Source organism: Gossypium raimondii, chromosome 12, assembly GCF_025698545.1.
Source record: "Gossypium raimondii isolate GPD5lz chromosome 12, ASM2569854v1, whole genome shotgun sequence".
In the NCBI taxonomy this organism is placed as follows: Eukaryota; Viridiplantae; Streptophyta; class Magnoliopsida; order Malvales; family Malvaceae; genus Gossypium; species Gossypium raimondii.
The window spans coordinates 1,266,379-1,280,589 of NC_068576.1; the positions used below are offsets into that span (position 1 = coordinate 1,266,379).

At 28.8% G+C, this 14,211-nt stretch overlaps 1 protein-coding gene across 1 annotated transcript; it reads left to right on the forward strand.

Moving 5' to 3' along the window:
* The first annotated feature begins 5,460 nt into the window (after nucleotides 1–5,460).
* LOC105762672 (ferritin-like catalase Nec2) lies at nucleotides 5,461–6,877 on the forward strand. Its single transcript, XM_012580486.2, has 3 exons — nucleotides 5,461–5,830; nucleotides 5,911–6,139; nucleotides 6,228–6,877. The coding sequence occupies exons 1-3, from the start codon at nucleotides 5,511–5,513 to the stop codon at nucleotides 6,612–6,614; spliced, it is 936 nt and encodes a 311-aa protein (XP_012435940.1). The 5' UTR covers nucleotides 5,461–5,510; the 3' UTR covers nucleotides 6,615–6,877.
* The last annotated feature ends 7,334 nt before the right edge of the window (nucleotides 6,878–14,211 follow it).

Genomic DNA, 14,211 nt, shown 5'->3' on the forward strand with positions numbered 1-14,211 from the left:
GTAAGTTTTAATTTAAATCACTGAACTATTCAAAAAAAATTAAGTTACTAGACTGTTAATTTTTTCTTAAGAAAAATAAAAGTTCCACAAGTGAGTTCCAAGCAACGATTTGATGATCGTTATGGTGGATCAGTACCCATCAACAAGTAAGATAACATGACTTAGATTCAAATCAATCTGACGGTTAGTGTCAAAGATCGGAGAAAAAAATGTTTGAATTTTGGTTTGCAGATTCATGGCATCCAAACCTAATTCATGAAAAAAAAATTGAATTGTAGAAGAGAAGGGGAAAGAGAGCTTTCGATGGTGCAGGCAATGCGAATAGAGAAAGCCATTAGCATAGATATTTACAGCCCAATGACTTAAATAAAAACTTTTGAATAGTTCAGTGACTTAATTATAACTTTTTTTTAGTTAATAGAGGTTTTAATTAGAAATTTTTTTAATTAATCAACCTAGAGTCAGTTGTTTTTAGTCTTGAAGAGAGATATTAGCATAATTTAGGAATTTCTACGGATCAAGATATTAAGTGAATAAATTGTTTAATTCATATTGATAATTACGGATGAAGTCTAGATAGATTCTTTCTTGGGTATTGTTTCACTTCTTGGTTATTATTTGATTATTTTCTTGATTTGTTCTTTGTCGAGTTCTTAGTTAATTAATTTAGTTAATTTTAGTTTAATTCAATCACTTTAACTTGTCAGTTAAATAATAGAAAGACGGTAATTACTAGTACTTTTAGTCCTCGTGGGAACGATATCTTTGCTCACCATAGCTATATTATTTATCAATAGGTGCACTTGTCTTTGTTTTATTTTTAATTGGTTTTGTGGATATTAAGTTTAGAGATGACAATATATCGCAAAGAAAAGAGAAATAAAAATAAAGAACACACAGATTTTTACGTGGAAACCCTTTCGAGAAAAACCACAGGCAGAGGAGAAGAAAATTTATTATGTCGAATTTGAATAATTTGAAGAGGAGTTTCGATTACATCTATTTATAGGTTGAAAAAACCTAATTCTAATCAAAGTCAAATATATTAAGCTAATAAAAGCTAAATATATTATACTCATAAATACTAAATCTTCTAGAAAGAAGATATATTTTGTTTAACTTGACTTGCAAGTAATCTCTTAGAATTTGGGTCACACAACTCTAACAGAGGGTAATAATTGGCTATGGAAGACAGATACATACATACCCAATTTGTTTCCTTCATGAATCACCATCCATGGCCATTGCAACCTTCACTGCCTTGCTTCTTAACTATCTGTAATTTTTATTTTTTCCAGTTTTCGAAACCAGACAGAAAACACCATATCATGGCTCGGTGAACTTAAATCCAAAATCGATGTGATGGTTACATGCTTTTTATTTGTTTTTATAAGATGGATAATGGATATAATACTTGTATCAAAGATGAATCGTTACCAATTTAGTATTGATGGGTGTTTTGTAATACAATGGTGTTTAAAAAAATTGCAAAGTAAAAATTGAGTTTTTAATCATGAAGACACAAATTTTATGACTGGAAACAATGAAGAAAGGTTAGAATTCATTATCTTTCTGCCGAACGAACGAAGATCTATTTCTAGATTCTTAGTGAATAATGACTCGGATTTTTCGGATAAAAAAGAAGATAAGATTTACGATTATTCAGAATTGAATCGAATAATAGGTACTGGACATTGTGATTTCATATATTCTGCTTTTCTCCACAAGAATGCTGCAAAACTTTTGGAAAGATTTTTTTTAATAAAAAAAATTAGTCGACAATGATATGGAAAAATAATTTTATGTGACATTAAATTATCGGGATCATGACTGATGTGGTAGAAAAGACCAATTTAATAATTTTTCTCTAATATTTATTATTTTTTAAAATAATTTATAAATCTATTCTTAATTTTAACTCGTGACTCCAAATTAATTAAAGATGCAGTAATAGGTTTGAGTGGTATTTAACTTTATGGTTTGGTCATATACCTAATTCTCTTCCATGTTTAATGGTCAACATTGTTACAAAGCAATTCTTAATCAAAATTAGTTTAAATAATTAGTTTGTGCTAATATTAAAATTCTTATTTAATTGATGTTGCAAACCGAAGAATCCACGTACCACAGATTGTCCTTTATATATATATATATGGTTTAAAATTATGCCTTTTTGTCTCAATATTAAGCTTTCGACATTAATGACTTTTCTATATCAAAAAGTAGAAGCATCTAAAGTCAATTAATTACTATCTAGTATCCTACGGCTTCATAGAAGTGAAGATTTTTGTTTAGAAAATTTTGCCACTCGTTTTGACAAAGATTGGCCTCTTCTTCTTCTTCTTTTCCTTCTCTTCCACAAAGGCTACAACTCTACCAACTTAACCCCAACAGAACCAAAACCTTTGCTTTGATCAAATAAAATTAGCTTCATCTTTACAAACCGCTGGCCAATTACCATAGACTGGAGGTCTCTCCCCATTGGTGGTGCTTCCACGATAATGGAAAGAAAAAAAGGACCACTCGATTGCCATAAATGTCAATTAATTACAATCTAGTATCCTACGGCTTCATAAAAGTCGTGAATATTTTTGTTTAATGATTAACTATTTACTATTTTAAATAAAACTACTGTCATCTTATATCATAAAATGCCTATAAACATAAATTATTGTTTTTTGATGAAACTGATTAAAATGTTAATTTTTTATGTAAATTTTAATTATTTTTTTATATATTTTTTGAATTTTTATGAGATAGATGTATACTATTATACGAGTTATCAAGTTAATATCGTTTCTGAGCATTATAAGCTGTTCCTTATCTCTTCCACAATATCTACAACTCTACCAACTTAACCCCAACAGAACCACCATAGACTTGAGGTCTCTCCCCATTGGCGGTGCTTCCACGAAAATGGAAAGAAAAAAAAGACCAAGGCATCATTAGAACCACTCGATTGCCATAAGAATGACATCAACATATTGCAAGTTTTTCTACCCACCTGGCTCAAACAACCATCATCTACATCTGGATATTTCAATGAACAATTGTGTACATACAAGAACAGCATAACCCCGCAGCTCCTGCAGACACTAGAAGTGGAACTAGAGTTCTTCCAACTCTTCTTTTATCTGCATTTCCTTTGTGGGTTCTTTGAGGTGGTGGCCTGGTGGTTGACTGAGGCGATGGTGGCCATTTCCACCCCCTGCGAGAGGCGCAAATGTCCCAAATTTTTTTAAGGTTTTACCTCATTTAAATTAAATTAAAAGTTTGGGCACCAAATGATAATTTTTTATGAATAATAAATACATGGATTTTACTTAATAACATGGAAAATAAAAATTGTAATGTAAGTGTCGAAACAGTTTATTATTCTTGAATGCTTAAAATGGAATTTTTTTTTTATAGTTGGGTGATTATTTATACAGTTTTATCTTATAAAAACTAGATAAACTATACCGTAGTCACCAAACTATTAGCATGTTTCTATTTTGATTACACAACTCTAATTTTTTATTTAGTCACTAATATCATCAACATTTAATAGCTTAGTTACTTATTGTTAAATAATACTGATGCCATCATTCTATATTGGCATAATAATAAATTTAGCCCTAATATTTTTAAATTTTATAAATTTAGTCATAATTCTAAGAATTCAAAAATTTAACTTTTTTAACTTTACATATTCTGTCAATTTAGTCTTGATTTGATAGAAGTATATCCTCAAAACTGCCCATAAGAACTGCCGAAACAACATTTTGATAAAATTTGTAAATATCAAAGGACCAAATTTATTACTATGTCTAAAAAGTCACATCAACATTTTGTTAGTAATTTAACGAAAAAGTCACCAAATATCATATATCGATAATGCTAATGACTAAATCAAAAAATATATATGAAATTAGATGACCAAACAAAAATACACAAACAGTTACGTGAGTATTCATGGAATTTATCCATAAAATTAGTAACTAGATTAACCTTAACAAGCATTTTGGCTAATTTGGCCTCTCCGCCACCGGGCAGTCATATTAGGAATGATTTTCAATGCTTTTAAATACTCGTTTACTTATAATTAATTGAGTGTGCAAGTGGTGAAGTCAACCATTTCTCCTTTCAAAAGTTTCGATTAGACATAAAAGTAATATTTAAGATTTGTTTTTCTTCCCAAAATCAAAATTTTATTTGTTAATTTAATAATTAAGGTATTCATAGTTTCGGGCGTGGTCTAGATTTGAGTCACACCAATCACATTATTATTACAATTTTATCCTCCTCTTATAATTCATTAACAAAATGCTTTTCTGCATTTTTCAAAATATTTTAAATTTATCAACTTAATTTAGTTTCGATTTTTTTCACATCAATTCTTGAATTTAAATTCCATTAAACCTGTTAATCTCTTTTTAAAACACAATGCCATATTATTATCTGGTTTTAAAGAATTATATAAAAGAAATTAAAACGTAAATCTAAAATGAATCTGGACAATAAAACATTCAGGTTATTCTGAATTTGGACATTCATTTCTCATAGCTCAATTTGGACGTAATTTTGGACAATAAAGCATCTTTTAGGCTTTTCCTAGTTTAAAAACTTAAAGAAACTCATTTTTTATAATTTTGTTTTGATTTTTATAAATTTTAAAATTTCTTTACAAATTTTAATAAAATTTATTAAATTCCTATAGTTTGTTATATTTTAATAGCTTTTATTTATTTTCTATATTTTATTAAATTGTATAATTTTTATAAATTCTTATATATTTGAAAATTTATCTATTTTATAGATTTCCTATAATTTGTATAATTTTACTGTTTATATATTTTATTTTTAAATATTTTTTGAAAAAAGGGCAATTAAACTTTTACAGTACCCTTAACCCAAAAAAAAAAAAACCAAGCCAATGAACGATATAACACTAACAAAAAGAAAGACCAAACTATTTCATAGAACCAAATTCGAAAATTAATATGAACAAAAAATTTGAAAGACTAATTAAGTTTAGAAATATTAAATATTGATTTATTCCTTTCGATTAATGAGTATCTATATAAATTTAAAATAATTTAATCATTATTTTCATATTAATTAAAATTTTATATAAGATTATACATTAGAAGGAAAAGGAGAAATGCAAGAGACTGAAATTGATTCCTTTTTTGGTAATAGTAACAATAATAAGTAAAATAGTTGAAGTAGCTAATTCAATAATAAGAGCTAAATTTTATGCAACAAATCATTTTGGAAAAATATTTGTGTATAAAAATGGATTCCCTTTTTAGTGGTAATAATAATAATTGAACAATTAGATTAGGGATCTCGGAATCGTCGTACATGGCATTTGTTAAGCAATTAATATTAGCGCAACTTGTGATCTATTCTACGTCGCATGCATCAAGGGATATACCAGATTTTCCCCTCTATAAAAGGTGACCAACAATGCCGCTCATAATCATCACAAGTATAACCAAGTTGGATTAAGTATAATTCAAACAAAAATGGCTAGCCGATCATGTTTGTATGTTGTTCTTCTACTTCTAGCATTTCAATCCACCGTGATTAAGGCTACTGTTCCTGTTGTTCCACCTCAGTGCCGACCCGTACCGGCTGGCACCTTAGCACGGATTGAATTCCTTGCTAACCTTGTCATAGGAGTAGCAGAATTTTTTCTGCGTTCTTCGAATGGTACTGGAATCGAGGATATAGCACCAGGTCTGGTTCAAGGTCCCGTTCCCATCGGAGCCACCCTTGCCACTCTCGATAACGCTACCCGTGCCGCTGTTCGGCAATTTGGCTTAGCTCTGGTCGGGAATCTCAGGTTCGATACTTTCATATTTTTCCATAATGCAGTCAATGTTGTAAAAACATTTTCTTTTAAATTATTTTTTATTTTTGCAGGGCGATTGTGAATGTTACATCGCTCCGTGCTCCGCTCCCAAGGCCACAGTTGAATTTTACCGCTGGAGTTTTTGCCAATATTCTTAATCTCTCTGCTTTGACTCCTCCATTCAATGTTTACGGAGGCCAAACCCAATTTTTTCTGGTCGCCGAACCCCTTACTTCTTCTCTTATACAATACTATTTGGCTCAAGTTATCCCTTCGATTGCCGGCATTCCTCAACAGCAGGTAACTACGAATCTTGGTATTAAATTTTGGAGGTTTAATTAAAATTTCGCAAATATCACATATCGCTGCCTTCATTTTTCTTATTTAGCTGGTAACTGGAATCGGACTCAATGCCGCAGCACAACATGGGTATTTCCGAACACGACTCAACGCCATAGTCAATATAACGGTGCCACCTTATACGATAACAGTAGCTAGTTTCACCAACACTACTGCAACAGCAGTTAACCTACTGGGATTGTGCGGTGTGAAAAACGAAGGTTTGATTGTGCCACTACCACTCGGAGCCGAGAACCGAACTACCACCAACGTCATACCGGGTGATGTCAATTCCCTATCACCCCGACGTACTGAGAGGGAGACGTTGAGGATCTTACATGGAACTGGCAACGCCACCAGGCCCGGTGGAATTTTCCCAAGTGGTCCCAATGGGACACTTTATCGACTAGTAATTGTTCCCTTACGACTATCCTAAGAGCTTTGGAGCATTAGCCATCACAACAACATCCCATGAAAGCTAGCTTAGAGTTTGGAAATAAGACCATGCATGGTATAAAAAAAACCATGCACTAGATAGAAAGATATATGCTAGTTCGAACTTCGAACAATATTCAATAACACAGCTTTGGGATTATGTTGTAAGCCTTCCTCCTATGGTGGTTGAGCAAGAATTATGATATTAATATGCAATATTATAAGTTATTAAAAAGAATTAATCTATTAATATTTTTAATCGAATCAATTTGTCATATGTGCAATTGATTAATATATTATTTCTTATTTAAAAGGTAAAATTGTTTAAACTAAGTTTAAAAAATATCGTTAAGGGAAGATCAAATTTCTTCTAGAGTTTGATGGTTCCCTCAACAAGTCACCATTATCATTGGGTCGGATTAGGTTTTGACTCTTAACCCTTTCAAGAGGTCGAGTTGGAGATGGAGTTCACAAAGCGAGAGCTCCTTGTTGGATTGGACCGTATGTGACACACGAGCCACCTTCTAATTAGGGAATGTACATATCACGCTGTTGGTAAGAGTTTAAACCATTGCATCTGAGGGCATGAACCTTGCCAAAAGCACGACACGCATCCCCTTGGTAGATGGTTTGTACATCATGCACGTTCCTATCTAATGAGGTATTCTCGTTATGTGAATTCACCTTTGACTCGAGCTCTCAATGGAATCAAAAAGCAAAACATCAACCCAATCAGAAGACAATATTAACCTATTAAAATGCCCATCAATTATGAGAAAATAACATTTCGAGAACCTTTTCAAAAGGAATCCAAGCTCCTCTCAAATACGTATAGGATTGATTTTGAATCGTATAAGAAAGTAAAATTCATCTAAAAATATCATAATACCAACTATAGAACTAGATTTAACCTTGGCTATGATCAATTCTACTAGCTCACTAGCTAAATTATAACTAATATTCCATCTTATATATTATTATTTTCGCAAACACTAACAATCTTTCATAGACGATGAAGTTACTTTAATGTGATAATCATGTTTAGTGTATATTATATTTATAAAAATTGTATAACACATAAAATATGTGCAATATTAAAATGAAAAATAGATTAAATTATGAGTAAAATGAAATTCAAACATGGTTGATGAAAAGTAAATGTGTTCACGAGTTGTTTGTCTTTGTGATGGACGACTAGATTACTATTTAATAGTAATTGACTTTTCATGAAAAAAAATGTAATGTTTACCATGAGATAAAATAGAATCATATAATTGGGAGAGTGGATATCATCCCAAAGAGATCAAGAATATCCTATGAGGGTAATATACTTATGACAAGGTCATTGGATGAGCATTGAGTAGTTGTTTTCATAATGGTATGTCATTAGGGAGAACTTAATTATGATACTATAGTGGAATGACTTCATGATTAAATAAATTTATAATTAATAGGCGACAACTGGAACTTAATTATAAATCATTTGAGCCCTAATTATATATGTTCAATCGTTCCCTCCACTAACTTGTTGAAACCATAAATGAATTGTGTGTTTGAATCGAAATGAATGAAACAAATTGAAATAGAGAAATAGGAAACATTCAGAAATGATTATGATTTTCTCTAAAATAGAGAAATGTAATAATTTGAAAATGAATGTGCGGTTTTCTCAAACTGGAAATGGAAATGAAAATGAGAAATCAGAAATGATTAATTTGCAAATGTACATGGATTACTCAGAAATGATCGGAAGAACGAGTTTATGTTTTTGAGCTGTTTTAAAGCCCAAAAATAAAAAAATAATCATTCGGTTATAGTGAACATGTTGAGTGGTGAAATATTAAACATATTTTTTTGAATTTTTACCTGGGATAAAATCGTCATAATTTTACTTAAGAATGATTTAATATAAATATATTAAATTTTATTTTTGGAAATAGAAAAACAGAATCGGGTTGGACCATATTACAAAGTATTTGGTCAAAAAATCCAAGAAGTAATCGTAATTGGACCCGATATGAGAGAAACCCAAAATCCTCTCATGTAACATGAAGGGGACAACAACCTGACCGCCTCCAAACGTGTGAACGTTTAAAGTAAAAATCGTGCAAATTATATATATAATTAAGTGTGGTATTTGCAAGCGAACATATCAAATTGTAATATAGAAGTGTTATAACGGAACACTATTAAGTATTCTGAGGATCGTATCCAAGGGATTGCAAATTGGAGAAATTTATTATTAAATTAATTACAAAAAATAAGTACTAATCTAATCTATTTACAAGTTCGTAGTGTGAATCCAAATTAAAAGATTAATTAAACTAATTAAATTAGTTAACCGAAAATAACCTAATGGAATTTCCTATTCCTAGTGTTAATGATGTGAGCTTTAGCCTATGTTCGATTGATGGCTAGAAGATTAACTTGCTTCAATGGTTGTAATTAATATAAGAACTCGGGTTTTAATGAGGAATTTGCTCTTAACTAGATAGTATTACCTTTCGGCCTCCACTGCCAAACTAATCGACCAGTACACGTTTATCTTTCAAACTCATTTTCTTAATGAGGAAAAGTTTCGACTAAGCGAACATAAAAATAAATTAAAACTAAAAACTAAAGAAAAAAGTGTATCTCCAAGTTGACTCCCCTCTAATAAGGTTATAAAGGTGTTTATATAGGAAAATATTAGGGTTTTAGGTGCCTAAAATACCCTTGATACTTTGAGTGTAAGTAAGAAATAAATTAATCTAAGAAAATTTGTCTAAAATATGGCTATTAACGTTAGCACTACATCATGATATCATCTAGGCTGTATTGCAACACAGGGTTTTGGTGTTGCAACATGCCAGTGTCGCGACACCAAATTTTGGTGTTGCAACATCAATGCCTGGTTTGCTCTAGGATTTTTTTTTTGCTTCGACCTTTGGTGTCGCGACACTGGATGCCTGTGTTGCGACATGGTTGTCGTCCTTTGTGATTTTAGGCCTAAAATGACACTTTGCACACTCAAATAGCCTATTAGTCATTCTCGAGGCCTAAGTTTGCCTCATGAGTCATTAAAACAACAAAAAATGCGTAAAAATACTTATTTTGTAATAAAATAAATCTAAGCCAATAAAACTAAAAATGCAATAAATAAACATAAAAGGCTAGGAAACAAGCCTGGTAAGTGTCAAAAAGACTATAATTTGCCGCCACGAATTGTGGCAGATCGCAACCCTAGTAGGAATATTAGGGTACGTCATCCACCATACTTCCGCTCTAAGTAGGAAGTTATGTTTCTATTTGAAATAAACGATTATAACTCAACAAGGGTTCTACGTTCTCCTCCTATAAATAGATGACACCGATAGAGCTATACACAAAACTTTGAGAGATATTTGTTACTCTGCCGAAAAATATAGAGAATTTATTTTAAACTATTAAATATATTTTTGCAAAATAAAAATTATGTCGGTTTCTATTAAAGAAGATAGAATTTTTGTTTTCACCCCAAAAAGGAAAGAAAACTTTTTTTAGTTTTGTATTTTGATTCAATTAGTTTGAGCCCACACTCGAAGCAATTTGTGGTACGTGAATAGCAGAGAAGATTGTATGGTTGAAAGCCGAAAAACATCAAAGATTCACTTATTTGAAAACACATATATAATTTTGATCTATGGTTTATTGCTATAAATATCACAAACTAGGTCGTTTTCAAAATTTTAATTTTCCGTTTTGCAAGAAAATTGTTTTCAAACTGAAATTTTTTAAACAATTGGTATCTGAACTCTAGGTTGTGCTACATTTATAGTGTAAACCAAGATTGAATCTCTCTCTTCATCTTATTTGATTAATATTTGATAATATGTGACATTCTTGTAATTATTCGCATGTTTAGAGGAATGTATTTGAATGAATGTTTATAATTATTTTATTGTTATGGATGATAAAGTAATTTTACCAAAATTGTGATTCTTAGAAATTTATGTGTAATTTAATTTGTTTTTCGGGCATGCATATTTTAGACCGTGGGCTATCATCTCCACGTAGGATTTTAATTTTATTATTTTAGAATAAAATATATGTAAGCCAGAAACGGACATAGAAATTTTGTAACCTAATTCTTTCCCGGCAAAATCCAAAAAAAGACGACAAAAAAATCAACCTAGTGGAGCTTGACGGCGGCCCGACAGTGGCCGATGGCATCGGTGACACAAAAATGGTGGCGAAAAGAAGGCGGCAACAGAAACGTGAACCGAAACCGCAACAAAAGTCCGTTGCTGTTTTTATTTTATATGAGATAAGCATAATGATAATTATATGACTGCAAATGTATATATTGATGCATATATATGAGATACGTATGCAAGATAGAATCATCTTCTTTACTGTGTTGTGATTTATCTTTCGCGTATCCCATTTATTTGGGTTGACTTGTATTATCTCTTTTGTTTAATAGAATCATTTATCTTTCAAAACAAATTAAAAATTGATATATTAATTTTATAATCTGTATAGATGCTTTGAATCCAATAATTGATATATTTTAATTATGTTTATTAATTATTTATAGTTTCTATATATAAATACGAATTTAAATTTTGTTTGAATTGAAAAGTATTTTTTATTTTTATGATATTATTAAATTTTATTTAAAAATAATTATAATTTAATAAAAATCATAATTGAATCTCAACTTAATTGGCATGGGCATTTAGGTCTCATAAAAGAAGAAGAAAATATTTTTTTAAAATTATTTTGAGAAAATATTTCGTACATTGTTAGTAGAGTTTTAAACTTTACAAGCGAAATTAGGAGTTGACAAGTGTGCTATAGGGTATAGTAAAATATTAAAAATAGATATTTAAAAAAGAGACACGTGATAATTTTTAAGATTATTTATAGAATAAAAAAGTTACACTGTGTAAGTATACCAAATACTTCCTCAATTATTTTTAGTAACTTTTAAGGAATAAAAATTAAAACTATACTTAAACGTTGATTTTGTGCAATTTTATATCTGAAACTTCAATTTAATTAATTTTTTCAAATCATTAACAACATTATCTAATTAGCACCCTTTTACATTGGTATATTATATACATAAACAATTATATTAATCCAATATAAAATAAATGCATGTATTCAATTTTTAAATGCATGCAATTGAATCAAAATCAAAGTTTCATGTGCACATATGAACCTCGGTTCAAGTTTCATATGTATAATTGCACGAAATTAAAATTTATGTATACATTGGACCAAAATTCATGTATAAATTTGATATTTATCATTTTTTTAACTATTTTAATACTAATTAGTTATAAAGTAAACTACTTCAGTAGTCAGCTAACTATTGATAAGTTTCTTTTTAGTCACCCGATTATGAAAAATTACAAAATGATCACTCACGTTTTTAATTTTGTCTTTTTTGGTCACGCAACCGTTAAGTTAGTAACAAAAAGTTATGTGTCCTTTTTTAAATTGGTAAAATGATAAATTTAACCCTCCTTTTATTATTTTTTCAATTATTGTTAAGAAAATTTTAAAAATATCACAATGATTTTTAATTATAGCTCAAGAACCAAATTAGCTATTAACCCTTTGAATTAAGGTGCAACGTTAACTTTTTAACAAAAGTTAAAAATCGAGTAAGAAAAATGCAACAATTCGATAACATTAGTGACTATTTTGTAACTTTTAAAAGTTGAGTAATCGAAATATAACTTTAAACAAAGTTTAGAGGTAATTGGTGTAGTTTACCCTTTTTTTAAAAATTTGAATTTTTCTCAACAATAATTAAATTGACATGATATATAAATAGTGGGGTTAAAATTTTAAAATCATTATGAAATTGATATAATGTGTAAACATTACCGTTAAGTTTGTTATTTTTATACCATTTTTAAAAATGACCCATCATTATTTTATTACAGACAATTGGTGATCAAAAAGATAAAATTAAAATCTTGAATAATCATTTCGTATCTTTTCATAATTGAATGATAAAAATAAAAACCTTATCAATAATTAAATAACTAAAATATAGTTTACCCTTAATTATATATATATATATATATATATAAAATAATCAATACAAGCATTTACATATGTATACTAATTCTTAATACATGGGTTGCAATGATTCTAAATTATTTTCTTCATGTAATCAATATTAAGTAATACTGTTGAAATTGTTCAACATAATAAAAATATGTTTTAAGTTACAACAATAAAAAATTTTTAAACCACAATTAACTCAAAATTTAATAATTAAATCAAAAGTAAAAATATAAAATACAATTTCAAATATATCAAAATATTTTTAATATCTATTTTTCAGTTGGCGTTTGCAACAACTAAAACGATATGAATTTGATCGCGCTTAAACGTATTTTTACTCCAATTTAAGGATAAAAAAAAGTTAAGATACAAGTAGACAATTGTATAAAAAATTTAATAATAAAAATAAATTATTATTATGCTAACATATAATAATATAATAAACATAAAATGGAAGAGGATTACCTCGCAAAATTACCAAAGAAAAAAAAAAGGAGAAAAGCTTAGCAAGCATATCACCAATGCTTTTCTTGCATGTTATTAGAATCGAGGCGAGTGTTTGATTGAATCGAGTTGAATCAAATAGAATAAAGTAGAAAAAATTGAGTTAGTCCAGTTGATGAATATTATTTTGTCATCTTATTTCAATTTGAATTTTTTTTGAATCAGGTCGAGTGAAATTGAATTCAAGTTGAGTTAAATTAAAAAATTTAACATGCATGTCAAAATAAAATCTTGTTACTTTATAACCAATTTCACGTTAACAAATAAATTTGAAACCGTATGTATTTTAAAACTATTTCAAAGTAAAATAAGGAAAAAATTAGTTTAGTATCATAAACTTGATTTGATAATTTACCTATTTAGGTCCTTAAAATTAGTATTTTAGAAAAAATTTAAAATTTTAAACCGTTTTATATATTCTTTAGATTTTTAGATTATTTAATTTTATTATTTTAAAAATGACATTTTAGATTTTTTAATAAATATTTTGAAATTTTAAAATTATTTTGATTTTTTTTGTTGAAAGAGACCAATTTATTCATTTTCGAAATTGACAGGAACCAAGGGAGTATTTACATCAATCTATCGTTTGAGTTATTCAAATTATTTGAATTATTCGAATTGTGAAATTCAACTTAATTCAAACTCAAAAATCAAATTATTCATTCTAGTTAACATAAAAAAGAAAATCAAATAACTCAATTCGGTTAACTTAAAATTTAAATTTCATTTTATTTTTGAAGTCAAACTAAGTTTTTAGCTGAGGTTTGTGTTTGTATTTGTTTTCTTTCTTTCTTTCTTTTTTGAATTTTTACTAATAAAATATATTATGGCTTAGGAAAAAAGTGAGAGACATAAATATATGTAATTTATTAACTGAATTAATATTAGCTAAACCTACATGTGGTCGAAGTGAATTTAGGAGAACTGGCAAGGGCTCCGGTCCCCTATAAAATAGAAAATTGTTATTTAGGCTCTTAAAGAAATTTTAAATTTTAAATTAATAAAGGTAAAATTACACTTTAGCCTCCTAAAATTATAATAAT

What these genes read in the sequence shown, in the direction of transcription:
- LOC105762672 (XM_012580486.2), top strand. Translation starts at nt 5,511, where the DNA reads ATGGCTAGCCGATCATGTTTGTATGTTGTTCTTCTACTTCTAGCATTT. An exon ending in GCTCTGGTCGGGAATCTCAG is followed by an intron (nt 5,831 to 5,910) that starts GTTCGATACTTT and finishes TTATTTTTGCAG; the next exon opens with GGCGATTGTGAATGTTACAT. An exon ending in CCGGCATTCCTCAACAGCAG is followed by an intron (nt 6,140 to 6,227) that starts GTAACTACGAAT and finishes TTTCTTATTTAG; the next exon opens with CTGGTAACTGGAATCGGACT.